This window comes from Saccopteryx bilineata, chromosome 2 (assembly GCF_036850765.1).
Source record: "Saccopteryx bilineata isolate mSacBil1 chromosome 2, mSacBil1_pri_phased_curated, whole genome shotgun sequence".
Taxonomy (NCBI): domain Eukaryota; kingdom Metazoa; phylum Chordata; class Mammalia; order Chiroptera; family Emballonuridae; genus Saccopteryx; species Saccopteryx bilineata.
In genome coordinates this window covers 296,687,394-296,703,495 of record NC_089491.1, presented here as the reverse complement: position 1 = coordinate 296,703,495, position 16,102 = coordinate 296,687,394, and the positions used below count along the sequence as shown (strand labels likewise).

Genomic DNA, 16,102 nt, shown 5'->3' with positions numbered 1-16,102 from the left:
TTGGTTCACAGGGTGACCAACTGTCCAGGTTTGCCCAGGATGTAGGGAAGTCCTAGGACAATAGACTTTCAGGGTTAGAATTGGGAAAGTCCATAGCAAACCAGGACAAGTTGGTCACCCTGTTGGTTACCTAAACATCTGTGCACATCTGTGTGCACAATAGTGTTTCTTCTAGTGCATATTTCCTGCTTTGTTTCCATAGCTGAACTTTACTTGTTGTGAGCTTTCCCCATCGATGGTGAGCTCTGTGCTGGCAGACTTTGTCTTACCATGGCTGTTTTCCAAGCACCTGGAATGGACCAGCACATTATAGGAGGTTAATGTATATTTTTTGAATGAATGAATTAGAAACATCAAGTACCATTATATCTTGTGATAATCACATTTTCCTTCTGGGTAACAGGACTTCATAGCTGCACATATACAAAATTTGTGAGTGCTAGGCAAGCTTAGGGTAGTGACAGTCTGATTCATTCAATTTCATTTTGTGTGTGTGAGTGCCTTTGTACAGAATGAATAGGGCTAATTTTTATAAGAGAAGAATAGAGGAGCCCAGACATGCTAGAATACAAAAAATTGCTCCTGAATATGACAAGACTCACTGGAACCAAACTCCCAGGGGAACAGAAAGGAATGTCACATAGATGAGAGAGACTTTAAGAGAGGATCTCATTTGATCTTTCGCTGCTAGATTCTATACACAAATGGTGCCTAGTACACAGTAGGTGTTAAATTTATGCTGTGGTTATATTTATACACACCCAGAGACACACATTTTTCAAAGGCTAGGACCTGAAAAAACCAGAGAATTTCCAGTTCAGTAAATTCTGAACATCCTATAGTGCTACTAATACTGCTTTTTCAAGCCATAGACACTACCTGACATTAAAAATATAAGGTACCTGGGGTGGCAGGGTGGATAGACCACTGACCTAGGATGCTGAGGTTGCCAGTTCGAAACCCTGAGCTTGCCTGGTCAAGGCACATATAGGAGTTGATGCTTCCTGCTCCTCCCCCCTTCTCTCTCTCTCTCTCTTTTCTCTCTAAAATGAATAAATAATTAATCAATAAATAAAAACATAAGGTTGACTTATTGGAGTCTCAAACTGATCATTTTCTGCAACTTTGAGCTAAAATAGCAAGTCATTAAGAGAGAACACATTGCCAGCATGCAGCAGCTAGACATTTTAATACAGGGATGACTCAAAACCTACTAGTGGCTTCCTCCAGGAGAATGAAAGAGAAAGACCACTTTTAGATTTATATAAAATCTGCATATAGGTGGAAGCATATAGTATTTTTGCAATCACTGCTATCACTGCTCCTCAGAATACATCCAGAGGGCAGCCAAGCATTTACTGCCTGCTTTTTCTTCAGGTCAAATTCTGACACCAGGTGTGGTATAATATAATTCTTCTGTGGCAATGGAATTTTTTTGAGGGGGTAACTATTGTGTTAAATAAGTGAGTTCATTGGCTGAGATATGAAAATCTTTACAGTGATGAAGATATGTGGGTTAGCTAATTTCTTGAATAGAAAATGTTTGTTTTTTATCTTATCCATAAGAAAACTCGGTTTTGTTTCAAGACTCACTTTAAACATTACTTTTTCTGTAAAATTTTCTCTGCCTCTTTCATCCAAATCAAATTTGATCTTCTTTCCACTGTTTTCACACATCATGAAGAAAACTTACCATATATTCTTTTATTTTAAAGTTTTCATCTTTAATGAAATGACTTTGGAAATAACATATGTTTCCATGACATCAATACTACAGTGTTTGGAGTCACAGTAAGGTACACAGAATTACATCCGTAATTAATATGAATGCCAACATTTCAAGCAGTAATTTCTGTTACATGGCAAACAAAATCAAGAAAGCAACCATCAAACAAAAAAGACCCATAGCTTCAGACAAGGCAAATCCCAGGATAGCATATGAGAATAGCTGCTGCTTCAGCGAAGGGTTTCTGGCATAACCAACAATAAGGCTGCCAAAGACTGTACCAATACCAGCACCAGAACCAGCCACTCCTACTGTTGCAGCACCTGCATCAATAAATTTGGCAGCAGTATCAATGTCTCTGCTGATTGCACTGGTCTATAACTCCCTTTAGATTAATTGAGACACACGATTTTGGGCCCCATTAAATACTGTAGAGCCCTCTCCAGTCCTGGCCTCTGGTTGAGATAACACTGATGCAGAAATTGGTCTGTATGCAACTCTGGATCCAGCTCAGATCAGAGCAGGGGTGCAGGCGAGCTTGGAGCAGGTGACCATCTTACAGTCCTGAGGGCGGCACGGCTGGAGGACTTGAGTGGCAGCTGACGTGGGCTCCTCGCCTGCTTTCTCTCTTCCCCGGAGGTTGTGGCGGTGGCAGCAGTGGCAGAGGTCGGTCATATAGTCTTTGATCATTGTTTACATCGTCTCTCCTCACTAAATTGTAAGGTCCACGCTTTATTTATCTTTTCATTCTTAGTGTCTGGCATATTGCCTGGCCCAGAAGACACTTGAAAAAATGCTTGCAGGGTTTAATTAAAGTGTGAAGAGTTTGGCAGCATCAAGCTTTTTAGTCCAATTTTGCAAGGACAGGAAGATAAGGCATGAGATGAGCCCTTTCCCCTTCAAACTATATCCTAGTTCCTCATCTATACAGGTAAAGGATTAGGTACACCAGGTACGCCAGGGTTTATCGGACATTTATAATCAGATGGGACAAAAGATCTCACAACTAAAGAAAAAGGATTTGGTGATAATCATAAAGGATAAATACACCACTATGTTTTGGGAAAATTAATAATACTTCTGCTGTGCCAACAGCCCACATTCAATCCCTCTGCAAATCCTATGTACTCCTCCAAAATAAATCTTTAACCTTACCGTTTCTACTGCTGCTGACCTGCTCTAAGGTCCTGGTTGATCAACACAATAGCCTGTCCAAGAGCCTACAACAAACTGATTTAATAATGTTCAGCTTAACTATACATTAATAATTAAAAATTATTAATAATAATTATTAGTTACTAGTAAAATTACTAAAAAATAATAATTAAAAGTAATTAATAATTAAAAAGCAAAAATGGTAGCAATTGAAAACCATGACTATTGATCTTGCCCTGTTAACAACGGACCCTTCCTGAAAGTTTCAGGAATATTAATCATCTTGCACATGTGTGCTTAAACAGTGTCCAGAAAGACAACACAGAATTGAAGTCCTTAAAAAAAAACCTAGAAAAGCACTGAGCTTAGTTTACGAAAACCAGATTTCAATAAGCTTTGATGACTAACATTACAAATTATTAGTAAGATCTCATTGTATGTAGAAACAAAAGTCTCCTATAAGATATGTTAAAAATAAATAAATGGCCTATGAAAAGGACCTTCTTGGTCTACCTGGGGTCATACCAACTTGACCAAACCCAACCTGTACTCATATTCTTTTCTTTCAATTTTTATATTCTATTGATGTATAGGATGCATATGTAAAAATCTGTTACATGAGTGAATTAATTAATAAAATAGTGGATGAATGAATAAAAATGAATAAACATATAAGAACTCTGGGATCTCTGGAAGGTTCCTGAAGTCTAGAGCAGTGATTTCCTAACTTGTTCAGGTGATGAAATATATAGCCCTTGCTGGGTAGCTCAGTTGGTTTGAGTATCATCTTGATATGCCAATGTTGTGGGTTCGATTACCTGGTCAGGGCACATATAGGAATAAACCAATGAATGCATATATAAGTGAAACAACAAACTGATGTTTCTCTCTTCCTTCTTTCCTCTCTAAAATCAATAAATAAAATTTAAAAAAACAAACAAACAGACAAAGACAACAGCCCTAGCTTGGTTGGTTAGAACATCATCCTGAAGCGCAGAGGTTGCAGATTCGATCCCTGATCTGGGCACATACAAGAACAGATCAATGTTTCTGTCTCGCTCTCTCTCTCCTTTCCTCTTTCTCTAAAATCAATAAAATAAACACTAAGAAAGAAAACAAGGTACTATAATGGAGGAAAAAAAATAGTCTTAAAAAAAAAAAAACAAATCTCAAACCCCAGCAGGTTAGTCAGTTGGTTAGTGCTTTGTCAATTGGCTTGGGCCAGATTATCATGAATGCCTTTGTCCCAACATGCCAAGGTTTTTGGGTTTGATCCCCGGTCAGGGCACATACAAGAGTCAACCAGTGAATGTGTGGATGGGTGGAATGGCAGGTTGGTGTTTGTCTCTCTCTCTCAAATCAATCAATAAAAAATTGATTAAAAATTATTTTTTAAAAATCTCATGCCAACCTTATAAAGAAGGCCATTTGCTGATTGTTTCCTGATGTACAAATGTGGGAACTAAGGCTCTGAAGAGAGTGAGTGACTTCACAGAATCACACTATTGATAAATGATTAAGTCAGGCCTTTTGATTCAGGGGCTATCATTCTTTCCATCTCCCCCCAAATGTTTGGTGATTTGAATCTGGAATGACATATTTTCTCTTCTCACCTTTCAACTCACTCTTTTTAAAATTGGGCTCAAAATTCTTCCCCAAGAGGCCATTTCAGAAAACCCAGACAGTTTTCTGGGTCTAAACATTCCAGCAACTTGTTTCTAGTATCAACTTTTTATCTATTCAATTCAGTAGGTATTTTCCAATATGTAAATAGCTATCATATTTCACTATGAATTTCAGCTTTAGTCTTTTGGTTTGTTTTCTGTTATTTATTTCCCCTTCTTATCCTAAGTAAATTCTCTTTATTATAAAAAGTATTTTACCTAACTTATAGATGTCTATAATTTTTAATATCCAGATGACTAGAGAATAGTAATTATAAACTTTTATTTACATAAAAATGATGCCAGGAGCTTATTGAAAATATATTTCCCAGTGCTTTTCACATAGGTTCCGATTCTGTGTGTCTGGGGTCAGGTCCAGAAACATGCATTTTAAATGACACCTCAGAGGATTCTAAAGTAGGCAATCCAATGACAATACTTTCAGAATACTTGCTTCTGATAACTAAAAATGAGATTATGTACTGCATATCTATCCTGTGCTTAGTGGGGGATACAGAGGTGTAAAATAACTGAGTTCTTTTCCTCTTGGTGTTTTCAACTTTCAAGGGAGAAAGAGCATATATGATGTGATGACAGGCACTGTGACTGATGTAGATAATCTAAAGAAGGGAGGCATCACTTCTGGCCAGATTATCATGAATGCCTTCATCAAAAATAGATGTTGAGCTGGGAGTTGAAGAAAACATTGATTCCAACAAGATAAGAAAAAAACAGATTTCAAGATGTTGTAACGTGAGGGTCAAGAAAGCCTAACAACTTTTAGGGGATCAGTATGGAATGATGTCTGAACTAAAAAAATGAATCTGTGTAGGAACATGGTAGGACTTATGCCTGGAAAGATAGCTAGGAGTTAGACTGAGAAGAGTCTCAAACTTGGACTCTGTTCTTGGGTGCTGAGTGGTTGGTTCTTCAAATGTGCCAATAAGATGAAAATGGTGGTTTTTAAAACTATTTTTTAATTGAGGTAAGACTGGTTTATAACATTGTATAAGTTTCAGGTGTACAACAGTATAATTTGACATGTATATACCACACTGTGCTCACCACCAACAGTGTAGTTTCCATCCATCACCACACAATTGACCACCTTTACTCCCTTCACCCCCACTCAAATCCCCCCTTCTGGTAACCACTGACCTGTTGTCTGCCTCTGAGTTTGTTCTTTTATTTTTTGTTTTGTTCTTGTATTTATTATGAGTGAAATCTGTATTTGTCTTTTTCCATCAGACTTAGTTCACTTAGCATAATACTCTCAAAGTCCATCCGTGCTGTTGCAAATGGCAGGTTTTCATTTTTTTATGTATGTGTAGCATTCCATTGTATATAACGCCACATCTTTATCCATTCATCTCTCAACAGACATTTAGGTTATCTCCATATCTTAGCTATTGTAAATAAAACTGCAATGAACATAGGTGTACGTGTATATTCAAATTAGTGTTTTTATATTCTTCGGATAAATAACCAGAAGTAGAATAGCTGGATCATATGGTAGTTCTATTCTTAATTTTTTGAGGAATTCCCATACTGCTTCCCATAGTGGCTGTACTAATTCACGTTCCTACCAACAATGCACAAGGGCTCCCTTTTCTCCATATATTCTCCAACATTTGTTCCTTGTATTTATTATTAGTAGTAGTAGTATTGATTTTTAGAGAGAGAAAGGAAAGACACATCGATTTGTTGTTCCATTTATTTATGCACTCATTGGTTGATTCTTGTATGTGCAGTGACCTAGGACCGAACCTGCAACAGTGGTATATCAGATGATGTTCTAACAAACTGAGTTACCCGGCCAGGGTTTGTTTCTTGTCTTTTTGATGATAGCCATTTTAATAGGTGTGAAATGATATGTCATTGTGGTTTTGATTTGCATTTCTCTAGTAATTAGTGATATTGAACATCTTTTTATGTGCCTGTTGGCCGTCTGTATGTCTTCTTTGGAAAAATGAAAGGCACTTTTAAAGATTGACTTGGCCATGAGGTTGAAAGCCCTGAACTGTTTGGTGGTCGGTTGTGTAAACTGTAAAGAAGTCCTGGTCTGAACGTTTGTGAAGATACATTCTACACGGGCTGGAAACTGACTGGATAAGAGAAAGGTGTCAAAGATGCTGCTGAGGTTTCAACCTCTTTGACTGGGAGGACTGTGTACAATTTCCCCACTCTGAATCTGAGGAAGGAAATATTTTAAGGTAGTAATTTAGTTCTAGATCTAGAATCCAACTTCCTACCCAATGTTGGAATCTTCTGTACATATGTATCAGGTAATTTGCTTAAATACATGGCAGCTATTTTAATTATGTAGAAGGGAAAAGGTCTGGAGTTTACCAGAAAGGAATGAAGATTTGGGAGGACCAGCACAAAATTGCCAAGTCAAAGGGAGACAGACTGTTCAGTTCACTTATTTATTTTCATTTTCTAGGCTTAAATTTAGGCTTAATAATTTTGATACTCTTCTTACTCCACAAGTGTTTAACTATATTTATGTAAATGACAAACCGATTTCTGAATTTCGTTTAGTACTTTCTGTACTTTGGGTAATGAGGGTCTTATAACAGGGTAGAGCGAGAACAATTGGTTCTCTTTGTGTTACTTCTCATATAACACTCACTTATTTTTATTAAGCATCATTATATGGAAAACACTGCACTAAAAACTAGATGACCCATACCTGTCTAGACGAACTCTCCAAGGAAAAGATCTCAGTAAGAGTAAATGGCAAGCCCCAAATCCACGAACCACTGATGGGTAAATTTGTACTCTTTCTGTCCTAGTTGCAAGTCTTTGGCTGAACAAGGGGTGAAAATCAGAGGCATACTGAGATGACATAAGAAACCTCTTCTTGGAGGGTGTAGATCTGGCGAAATCTTTGTAGTAAAGACCAGATTGCCCAAGCCTAGCGAGAGAATAGTTCTGGGGAACTGCTGTGCTCGAGCAACTCGAGAGCTAGCTACAAATTCACTTTGCACCTACCAATTACGCGGCTTAAGGTCAGCGAGGCTCCAAGGCCCGCCCAGGAGTCCAGTACCTCACTCCGATTGGAGGAGCTCACTACCTTGCCTTCCCCGGTCTCCTTTGCCCACACCGCTGGTTCCCCACCCTCTCTTTGCCACGCCTCTCTTCAGTGATGTAACACTGGGCGCTTTTTCCCGCCCCAACGCTCAAGTTCCTCACCAGTCGCTTCAGTTTCTCATTGGCCAGCAGAAAGAGGGAATGGAAAGGGCATGCTATTTTGCTCTCTAAACTAGCCCCTCTAAGTTTTCTGGTCTTCTCATAAATTGTCAGGAGAGCAACTAGCGCAGGGAGCTGTCGCGCAAGCGTACAAACACGCCCACTGGTGGAGGGGCATTTCCCCTTCCAAGAAAATTTATTGCGCCGTTGTGACGCAAGCGGCGCTCTGCTCGCCGTATTCACTTACGATTGGCTGTGACCGAAGTCCGTCACACAACCACGCCCCATTCCTCTACCAAACCTCTCAGCTTGAACCACCTTCCAAGAGGCCACGGCTCACCGCGTTACTGCCGCTTAGCTCTGCGATTGGCCGAAGGAGCTGGCATGCTTTCCCACCCACTACTCCCTCCCGAATATTCCGAGAGGCTGGCGGAACCCCGCGGAAGTTGTCAATCACCTCCCTTCCCACCCTTCGGGAGGCCCCGCCCAGGGGCCCCACGCCCCGGCGCGCGCGCACGCGCGCACACACGCTCCCCCCTTGCGCGTCCCCACCACCTTCTCAAGTTGTAGCGGACGCTCGCTGGGGGTTCTGTGTGGGCGGCGGAAGGGCGCGTGGGGGAGGGGGGCCGGACAGCTCCGCGCTGCGAGGAGCGCGAGTGTGCGCGCCCAGAGCCCGGGCGGCGGGTTACCGCCACGGGAGATGAGGGGGCCGCGCTGACAGGGAAGAGCGGGCACCGCGGCGGTGGCTCGGAAGGGACCCGCGATGGCAGCGCCTCGGGAGGAGGCTCCAGGGAGGGCGGGCTGCGCTGGCAGCGGACACTGAAGTGCTGGCCGGCTGGCCGGCGACCTGGCCTGAAGGGACGAGGGGCGCGCTCCGCGTCCGCACGCCCGCGCCCTCGCCTCAGTTGTCCCAACTTCAGGCTCCCTTCCACCCGCCCTCGGCGCCGGGAGTCAACAACTTCTTTGCCCGCCTCCGCCCCCGCCCTTGCCGCCGCCAGCCCCGGGAGCCCGCCGCGCGGCGGGGACCAGGAACCTCCGGCGCCGCGATGCGGCCGTGAGGCGTTGGCGGGCCGCGAGGAGCAGCTCCGCGGCGCCCGGGAGCGGGAAGGCGGTGTGGCCGGGGGCACGGGGCGACCTCCGCCTCCTCCCGCCGCCGCCCGTTCCGTGCAAGCAGCAGCCGGAGCTGCCAAGCGCCAGGGCCGCGGAGATGTCGTCGCCGCCGCCGCCGCCGGCGGGGGCTGCCAGCGCCGCCATCTCGGCCTCGGAGAAAGTGGACGGCTTCACCCGGAAATCGGTGCGCAAGGCGCTGAGGCAGAAGCGCTCCCAGGGCTCGTCGCAGTTCCGCAGCCAAGGCAGCCAGGCGGAGCTGCACCCCCTGCCCCAGCTGAAGGGTAAGCAGCCCGGGGGAGCGCCCGGCGGGCCGTTTCCTCCCGGGGCGCCTGCCCGGCGGGGCGTGCTCTCCACCGTGCCTGGCGCCCCCGCCCCGATTCCAACAGGTTTGCCGGTGCGAGTCGCCGCCTGGCTTCTCGCCGGTCGCGCCGAGCTCTTCCCACCCGGGGAGAGCCGTGCAGCCCTCCCCACCTGCGCGCTCGCTCACCTGCCCTCGTAGCTGGAGCTCTCCCACGGCGTCCCGCGGGGCGGGCTGGCTCTCCCGGCCTAACCTCCCGACCTCCACGTCCCGGGACCCACCTCTGCGGACGCTCTCGCCCCGTCCTCTACTTTCCCATTCCAAGCGCCCGAACCACCCTCGCCCTCCCTCCATCCTTCCCATTGATTATTCCTAAGAGTCCTGCAGACCCGGGAGCCTAATGCAGACAACGGCTAAGGGTCCTCGGGCCTTTGGATAGATTTAGAAAGAAAGAGCCTGAAAGTCTGGCCTTAAGTCAGTGTCTTATGAACTGGGTCGTTAGGTTTAAATGTTAGCGTCTGGCCCAGAGACCGGCAGACTGAATGTGCGTTGAGAAGACACAAGCGGTAGATTGGAAGCCGGCCAAAGGGGTAGATAGTGCTGCGTGCGGGACGGGACGAGCACTTAGTCCGCCGGGCCGTGAGTGATTCCGGGGACTTGGGCGGTTTGGACCGTAATTCAGATTGGTATCCGTGCCTTATGCCTTGCAGGACAACTTGGCTCACTTACTTTTTCCACTAAGTTTAGAGGCTTTTAAATAAATTGTTTCTTGATCTTCTAGTTTAATCTTTATGAATGACTACCTTTTAATTTTATTTTAATGTCTCCGTTTTTTTTATGAGATCGAAGTCATCATGGAACAAAGTGATAATATTCCTAGACATTTAAAACAGATTTTCGACGAAAGACACCTAATAGAAATCTAGATCATCTGTTGTGCAATATCAGGAAATTAAAGTATTTACTAAAATAGATAAATGTTCAGCAGATTTTTTCAATCCATTTATCCTCTTCAAGGCCAATCTGGTTCTGATTTGTCTTTGGGGCTATGAATACAGTCTTAGTTTGGCTAGGAGTCTAAAGAAAACCCCAGATCAAATCACAGTTGACCTACATACAATAGCTCTGGAACCCCATTCAGATCCTACATGGCCCTGCCTCTTGGGGTGCTTCTAAATCAAGAGCATCCTATGGCCAGACTCCAACTGGCTTTTTAAAGGTTTTATTTAAGATATGTGTTGCCTGTGTTATTGCATTTATCACTTGCTTTTTCGCATACAAAAGTTGTTGAACTTGATACATTGTAGTCAGTGGTAAACCACAATGGTAAGCATTACCATTTAATTCTTGAGTGATGTCATAGCTATAAAAGTATTAGGATGTTGACTTGCTACTCAAGGATTTTAAGTCTGAATTACAACATAGTAACACGTATATTGTTGATTTTTTCATTGTGGAATTATTGGCGAGCTTTCCTTCCCAGGAGCATGCCTGCACCTTTGCTTTCCCTCCCTCCTCTTCCCCCTCAGGTGTGCATCTCCTACTGTAAGGGACCCCGGGGCAGGCAGCAGCAGGTGGTCCCCAGCTAACCCCCTGAACCTGTTCCCAAGGCCCCTTTTTCTCTAACTTTCCAGAGAGCCAAAGCAGCCCTGGCTAGGCTCATTTCTTTCCTATAACGTTTTAGAGAGCCAAAGCAATCCTGTGTAGGCTGTCTTCCTATTTAGGCTGTCTTCTGTTGCTTCTTCTGTTCTAAGGCCTTCCTTGTTTCACTCTCCCCAGCTTTAATAAACATACTCTTAAAGTAAAAATAAATTGTTGAATTATTTTTACAATTTGAAGGCTTAATGCTAGCAGTTTTCTTTTGTATTTATTTAATTTGCTTTTTAGTAAGGTATTGTGGTTCTGGTATTGTCTTTATTAATACATTTATTTTACTACAACTAATTGAATATTAAACATGGTTGATTCAAGCCAGGAGATGCAGCTTTAATACAGTTTGTTTTTAAAAGCCTGGCAAAAACAAGCAAAGTCAGTAATTATCTAAGTTATATGGTATCTAGTTTAACAAGTTGAAGGTGACACTGAATGTTGTATTTGTAGTATTTTGGTCACTAGTAGAGAAAACAAGAAAAGTGGAACTTTAGATTAATTCTATATATTTTGCATGAAAATATAATTTATGCAAATATCATTGAGGAAATTGAGATTCTTACCTGGGTTTCCCCTAATAGGGATGCCAAAATTAAAAGTGATTTTTAAAAAATTCAGTTGCTTCACTCAGTACTTTGGTAGTATTATTGATACCACAGTATCGTGTGCTTTTTCTACTACTATCGTGTAGTTTTTTCCATTTGTGGCCATAACAAAAACCAGTGGAAGGTCCTTTAGTATATGTATGAAAGAATTTTTTTCCTGCTCTGAAATATAATCTTATGATGGAGCGATTTAGATATCTGTGGGCATCCAAGATCTTTCAAATGTTTTTACCAACCTGCTTATGTTACGCATTGTCCACATGGATCTAAACAGGAAAGGTGCCTATTTTCCTCAAAGCCTGCTATGCGTGAGAATTAACCAAAATTTTTTTCCATTTATTAGTAGTTTGTGCTAAATCATTTAGTAAGTGTGCTGCAGGATTTTAATGGTGAAAATGTTCAGAGTAAATTCTCTGTTTCGCTATAGAAAATATTTAAAAATAAGCCTTGTTAAAAATTTTTTTTTAAATGAGAAACTCATATGAGTCCTGAAAATTAAACTATTATATTGTATAGCTTAAATGTTTTTTTAAAACACTTTTTAAGTTTCTTATATTCTATAAGCTCCTCTGAGAACAAGGTAGTAGAAAACAAAAGTAGGAGCATCTTAATCATTTTTTCTGTATTTAAATTTATGTTAATATAGGACTTAATTTTCTACATTAAATTGGTAGCCAACAGGAAACATTAAATGTTTTATTTATTTATTAATTTATTATTTTTAATTTTTTTCCATTGGTTGAATGAGAGAGAAAGAGCAAAAAGCATCAACTCATGCCACTTAGTTGTTCCATTTAGTTGTGTGCTCATTGATTGCTTTTCATTGTACATGTCCTGACCGGGGATTCAACCCACGTCCTTGGAGCGCAGGGAGGATGCTTTATCTGGTGAGCCACCTGTTTAGGGCCAGTTAGGAAACTTTTAACTTTTAAAAAATCTGTGGTCTACAATAGGAAGTTTTTCAATATGTTTAACCTATTTTAAGTCTGAAGGGTTGGTTTGATAAAGTAGTACATTTATAGAATACAGAATAGCATTTACTAATTATTTTGCTTTTTTGTTGTTATTATAACTCTTCACAAGTGAAACAGTCCAAAGGTATGTAAGTCTTCATCCCTCGTATTTCTTGTTTTATTACATCTACTAAGGTTTCACACCTACTGTTGTGTGACAATCCACAGCTCAGTGCATTTTTACTAATATTGTATTTCACTGGGTCATACTGGTAACTCTGTATAAGACAAATATAATTCCTATTTTATCCATGAGAAAATTGAGCCTTAACTTAGTTTCAGGCCTGTGATTATTTATCTGGAAAGTGTTGCAACTGACACTGGTACCCAGGTTAAATGATTTTAGTATTGTTGCTGTTAACCAATTTTTTAAAAATCTGAAGCAGTATAATCGAAAGAGTTGTGTCATTGGGGTCAGTCCTGAGTCACAGGCAAATTTTTAATCTTTCTGAATTGTTTTTCTTATCTGTAAAATGGGGATAATACCTTCTATCTCCCCAGGATTGTGGGGATTAAGTGAAATAATGTAATTAAAGTGCCTAAAAATAGGCAGTAAAAGAATGTTAGCTTCTATTCTCTTTAATGTTTGAAAACCCAGATTAAAAATATTTTTTAAGTGAAGGGTTCACATAAATAGTAAACTTTTGTAGTGTACTCACAGTATGATTTCATTTATAATCAGTTTTCAGATATGATTTATATGAAGTGAAACTGTAACATTTTTCAGCATAAGTGGGGTAGAGTTGGACTCTTTAAAATATTGAAAGCTGTAGTTAAAAGTTTTTACCAAGCAGAGAAATGGAATTAACCAGTAGAAGTGTGTAGATGTGTATTTCTCATAAGAGACAGCCAGTAAATAACAACTGAATGAAGCTGCTTTTGAGAGTGAGGTCGCCTTCAAATGAGGTGAAGAATGGGGTCCCACTGTAATTTTGGAGGCCAGTAACAGTGGTGTTGGTTTAAAGTGCCTTGTTTATTACCCTTAAGGAGAAAAAATCCCCCTCCCTTAAATTATGTGGTCTTTTAGGGTAACTGGGACAAGAACATTGATATGATCTGAAGTTTCATAACTATCTTAACTATTTTGTCAGGGGAAAACACTACAAACTCAACATTTAAGTTTTGTAGATCTTCTCAAAGTTAATATCCATCTAAGCCCCAAATCTCTTTTTGTAATCCAAGTGACACTAAATGAAAGTTGAAATTCATCTGAATGTTAAAGTTTGTTTACAAAAGGAGGTAACATGTTAGGACTATTTTCTGGAAGTAATGCCATATTTCTCCTGGAAGACTTATTTTGTAATTTCTTAAAAATTTTTTGGGATACTCTTCTTAGAAAAATTGACATAGTGTCCATTGCAGGTTTTCACATGAAGGAAAGGCATTTTTGTCTAATTTAGTATCTTCAGAATTCCTATTTAGGGTCAGATTTCTTTCCCCCAGTTTTATTACATCCTCTTATTCTTAATTGAATTTTGATTATTTTTGGAAATGTCTAAGTGAATAAAGTGATAATAAAATAAAATGTGTTTATTAAAATAGTGTGGTCATTAAGATAGAGCACCACCTATAAATAAATAGCTGACTTGAGTTGTCTTTCTACATCATTGATGACTCAGTTGCTTTGGGCTATTTGTTTAGCCCCTTTGAACTCCACCTTAATCCTTGTTACTGGTAAGAATAACATTTTCCCTTGATAAAATTACAAAGATGAATTAGCACTTTGGGTTTCAACCCTTGCTTTACACTTGGAGAGCTTTAAAAAATTGTTTACCCTTGAGAGATTCTAAATTAATTGGCCTAAAGTAAAATCCAGGCATTTTGTGTTTTTAAAAGCTCCTAGGGTGATTCTACTTTGCAGCCAGGGCTGAGAATCACTAGTTTAGCATTATCTATTGATTTAGTTTATTAATTAAGACTTTGTTCTTTTCTCTCTCGTATTAATAGCTCATTTCCCACCTTATCAACATTTCCTTTTCTCACCTCACTTCCCGCTATTTACTTTTCACTCTTTTAACTTTGCTGCCCCCTGTGGCTGATCAGCTGCTTTCTGAAGTGGTTAGTGCTGTCCAAGATTCTTGAGTTTTTAGGTATGATGAAATGATTCTGTTGGCTTTTGCTGTAGTTATTATCGTAATTAAAACTCAGCTATTATCACTTGATACTAGGTGGTCAGTTTTTCTTTGTGTTTTTTTGGAGCTGTGGCTGAGCTGTCAAGTAAAAGTAAGAACATATGATAGGTTCACCTCATTTTAATACCATTATATAGGGTAGTATGATGATTCCAGTCGCTTTGGAGTATAAAACTGGTATTTGCTATATGCTCAAAGCATTGTTCTGACTCTTGAAGATCTAAAACTACTATTACTACTGTGTTGAATATTAGGTATTAAATGTACTATTCTTGAATTTAGCTGTTTTGGGACATGCCTAGTATTTACTTAGGATTAAGAAATGTTTTTCTCCAGAGTGTTTTCACTACTATCATCTTAATCTTGACCACAGCTTTTTATCAAGGGTAGAACATCAAAGACCCGGGGCCACTTATATTCCATGCATATCCCAATTTTATCTTTGGCCTTTCTGCTAACAAGTTTGAATAATACCTGTACTTGTTTATTGTTTTGAGTCAGCGTTTAGTTGTTAATGTAATGTTCTCTCTCCAGAATAAGGTCGTAAAATTTTTGTGAAAGAAGTCATCTGTAGGTTGCGAGTTTGATCCCCAGTTGGCACACACACAAAAAAAGTCATCTGTGTTTTCACAGGCCATGTTACAAAGCACTGTATTCTATGCTATGCATAATAAACTGGTCATGTAGACTGAATCACTGTTTTGATAAAGGTTGTCTTCTGGCCCTCCTCCCTTCACTACCTCCTCCTCTTCCCAGGTATTGATTGTGCTTCTTTCAGTGGTGTTGGTGCTCCTACCAGCAGGATGGTCTGTTTTGTTGTGTTAATATATTTGTGCCTAAATCTGGTTCAAGATTTTAAAGTAAATCAATTCTGGAATTTAATTGCAATTAAAACAGGAATTGCTTGCTTTTCTATTTGTACTTTGCAAATGATTGGTTTAAGTGACATGTAACATTATTAATAGATTTCTTGCTAGGAAAGGTCTTGGGTAAGGTTTGTGTGGAAAAGTAATAGTAATGGGTTGACTCCCAGATATGGACATGTTTATATAAACATTGAATACATTGACTTAATTAGTTTGCAGTAATTTCTAAATTTGAAGTGCAATCTTTATTTGTAAGGATGTCTTTGAAGGAGATGAAAGGAGCAGATTTCAAATATATAATTTTAGTGCATTATTATGTAACAAGGAACCTAAACGCTTCGCTGAAAGAATTTTACAAGACAGACTAGGTTTATGCAAAATAAATTCTACTTATCTGAGCAGGTTATTGACTAGTAAGCAACTTCAGACCTACTTATGTTTGTCTTTTTTAATTTTTCCCTAAAGGAATTTTTTAATCTAGGCTCTTGGAGTGAGTAATGATGAATTTTCAAAATCCTGCAATTTTGATCTGACTTCCAAAAGAAATCTATTATGATTTTTTAGGGGTTGGAGTGGGGGTATTTTGCTGAATGTGATAGGCTCCCATGATAAAATTCAGAGAACGTATTTCTAACTTCAATCCTGAAAGCAAGAAATTTCTTGGGAACGTACTCCTCCTACTGGAATGGTG

General features: G+C 40.4%; 1 protein-coding gene and 1 pseudogene across 1 annotated transcript in view; one reads left to right on the top strand and one right to left on the bottom strand.

Moving 5' to 3' along the window:
* Positions 1-1,708: 1,708 nt before the first annotated feature.
* Positions 1,709-2,431, bottom strand: LOC136323312 (ATP synthase F(0) complex subunit C3, mitochondrial pseudogene; annotated as a pseudogene).
* Positions 2,432-8,809: 6,378 nt separating this feature from the next.
* PPP2R5A (protein phosphatase 2 regulatory subunit B'alpha) overlaps positions 8,810-16,102 on the top strand; it is a 61,726-nt gene continuing 54,433 nt past the window's right edge. Inside the window, exon 1 of the mRNA XM_066261412.1 lies at positions 8,810-9,128. Within this exon, the coding sequence (XP_066117509.1) occupies positions 8,945-9,128 (184 nt within the window). The 5' untranslated portion in view covers positions 8,810-8,944. The remainder of the gene's footprint in view (positions 9,129-16,102) is intronic.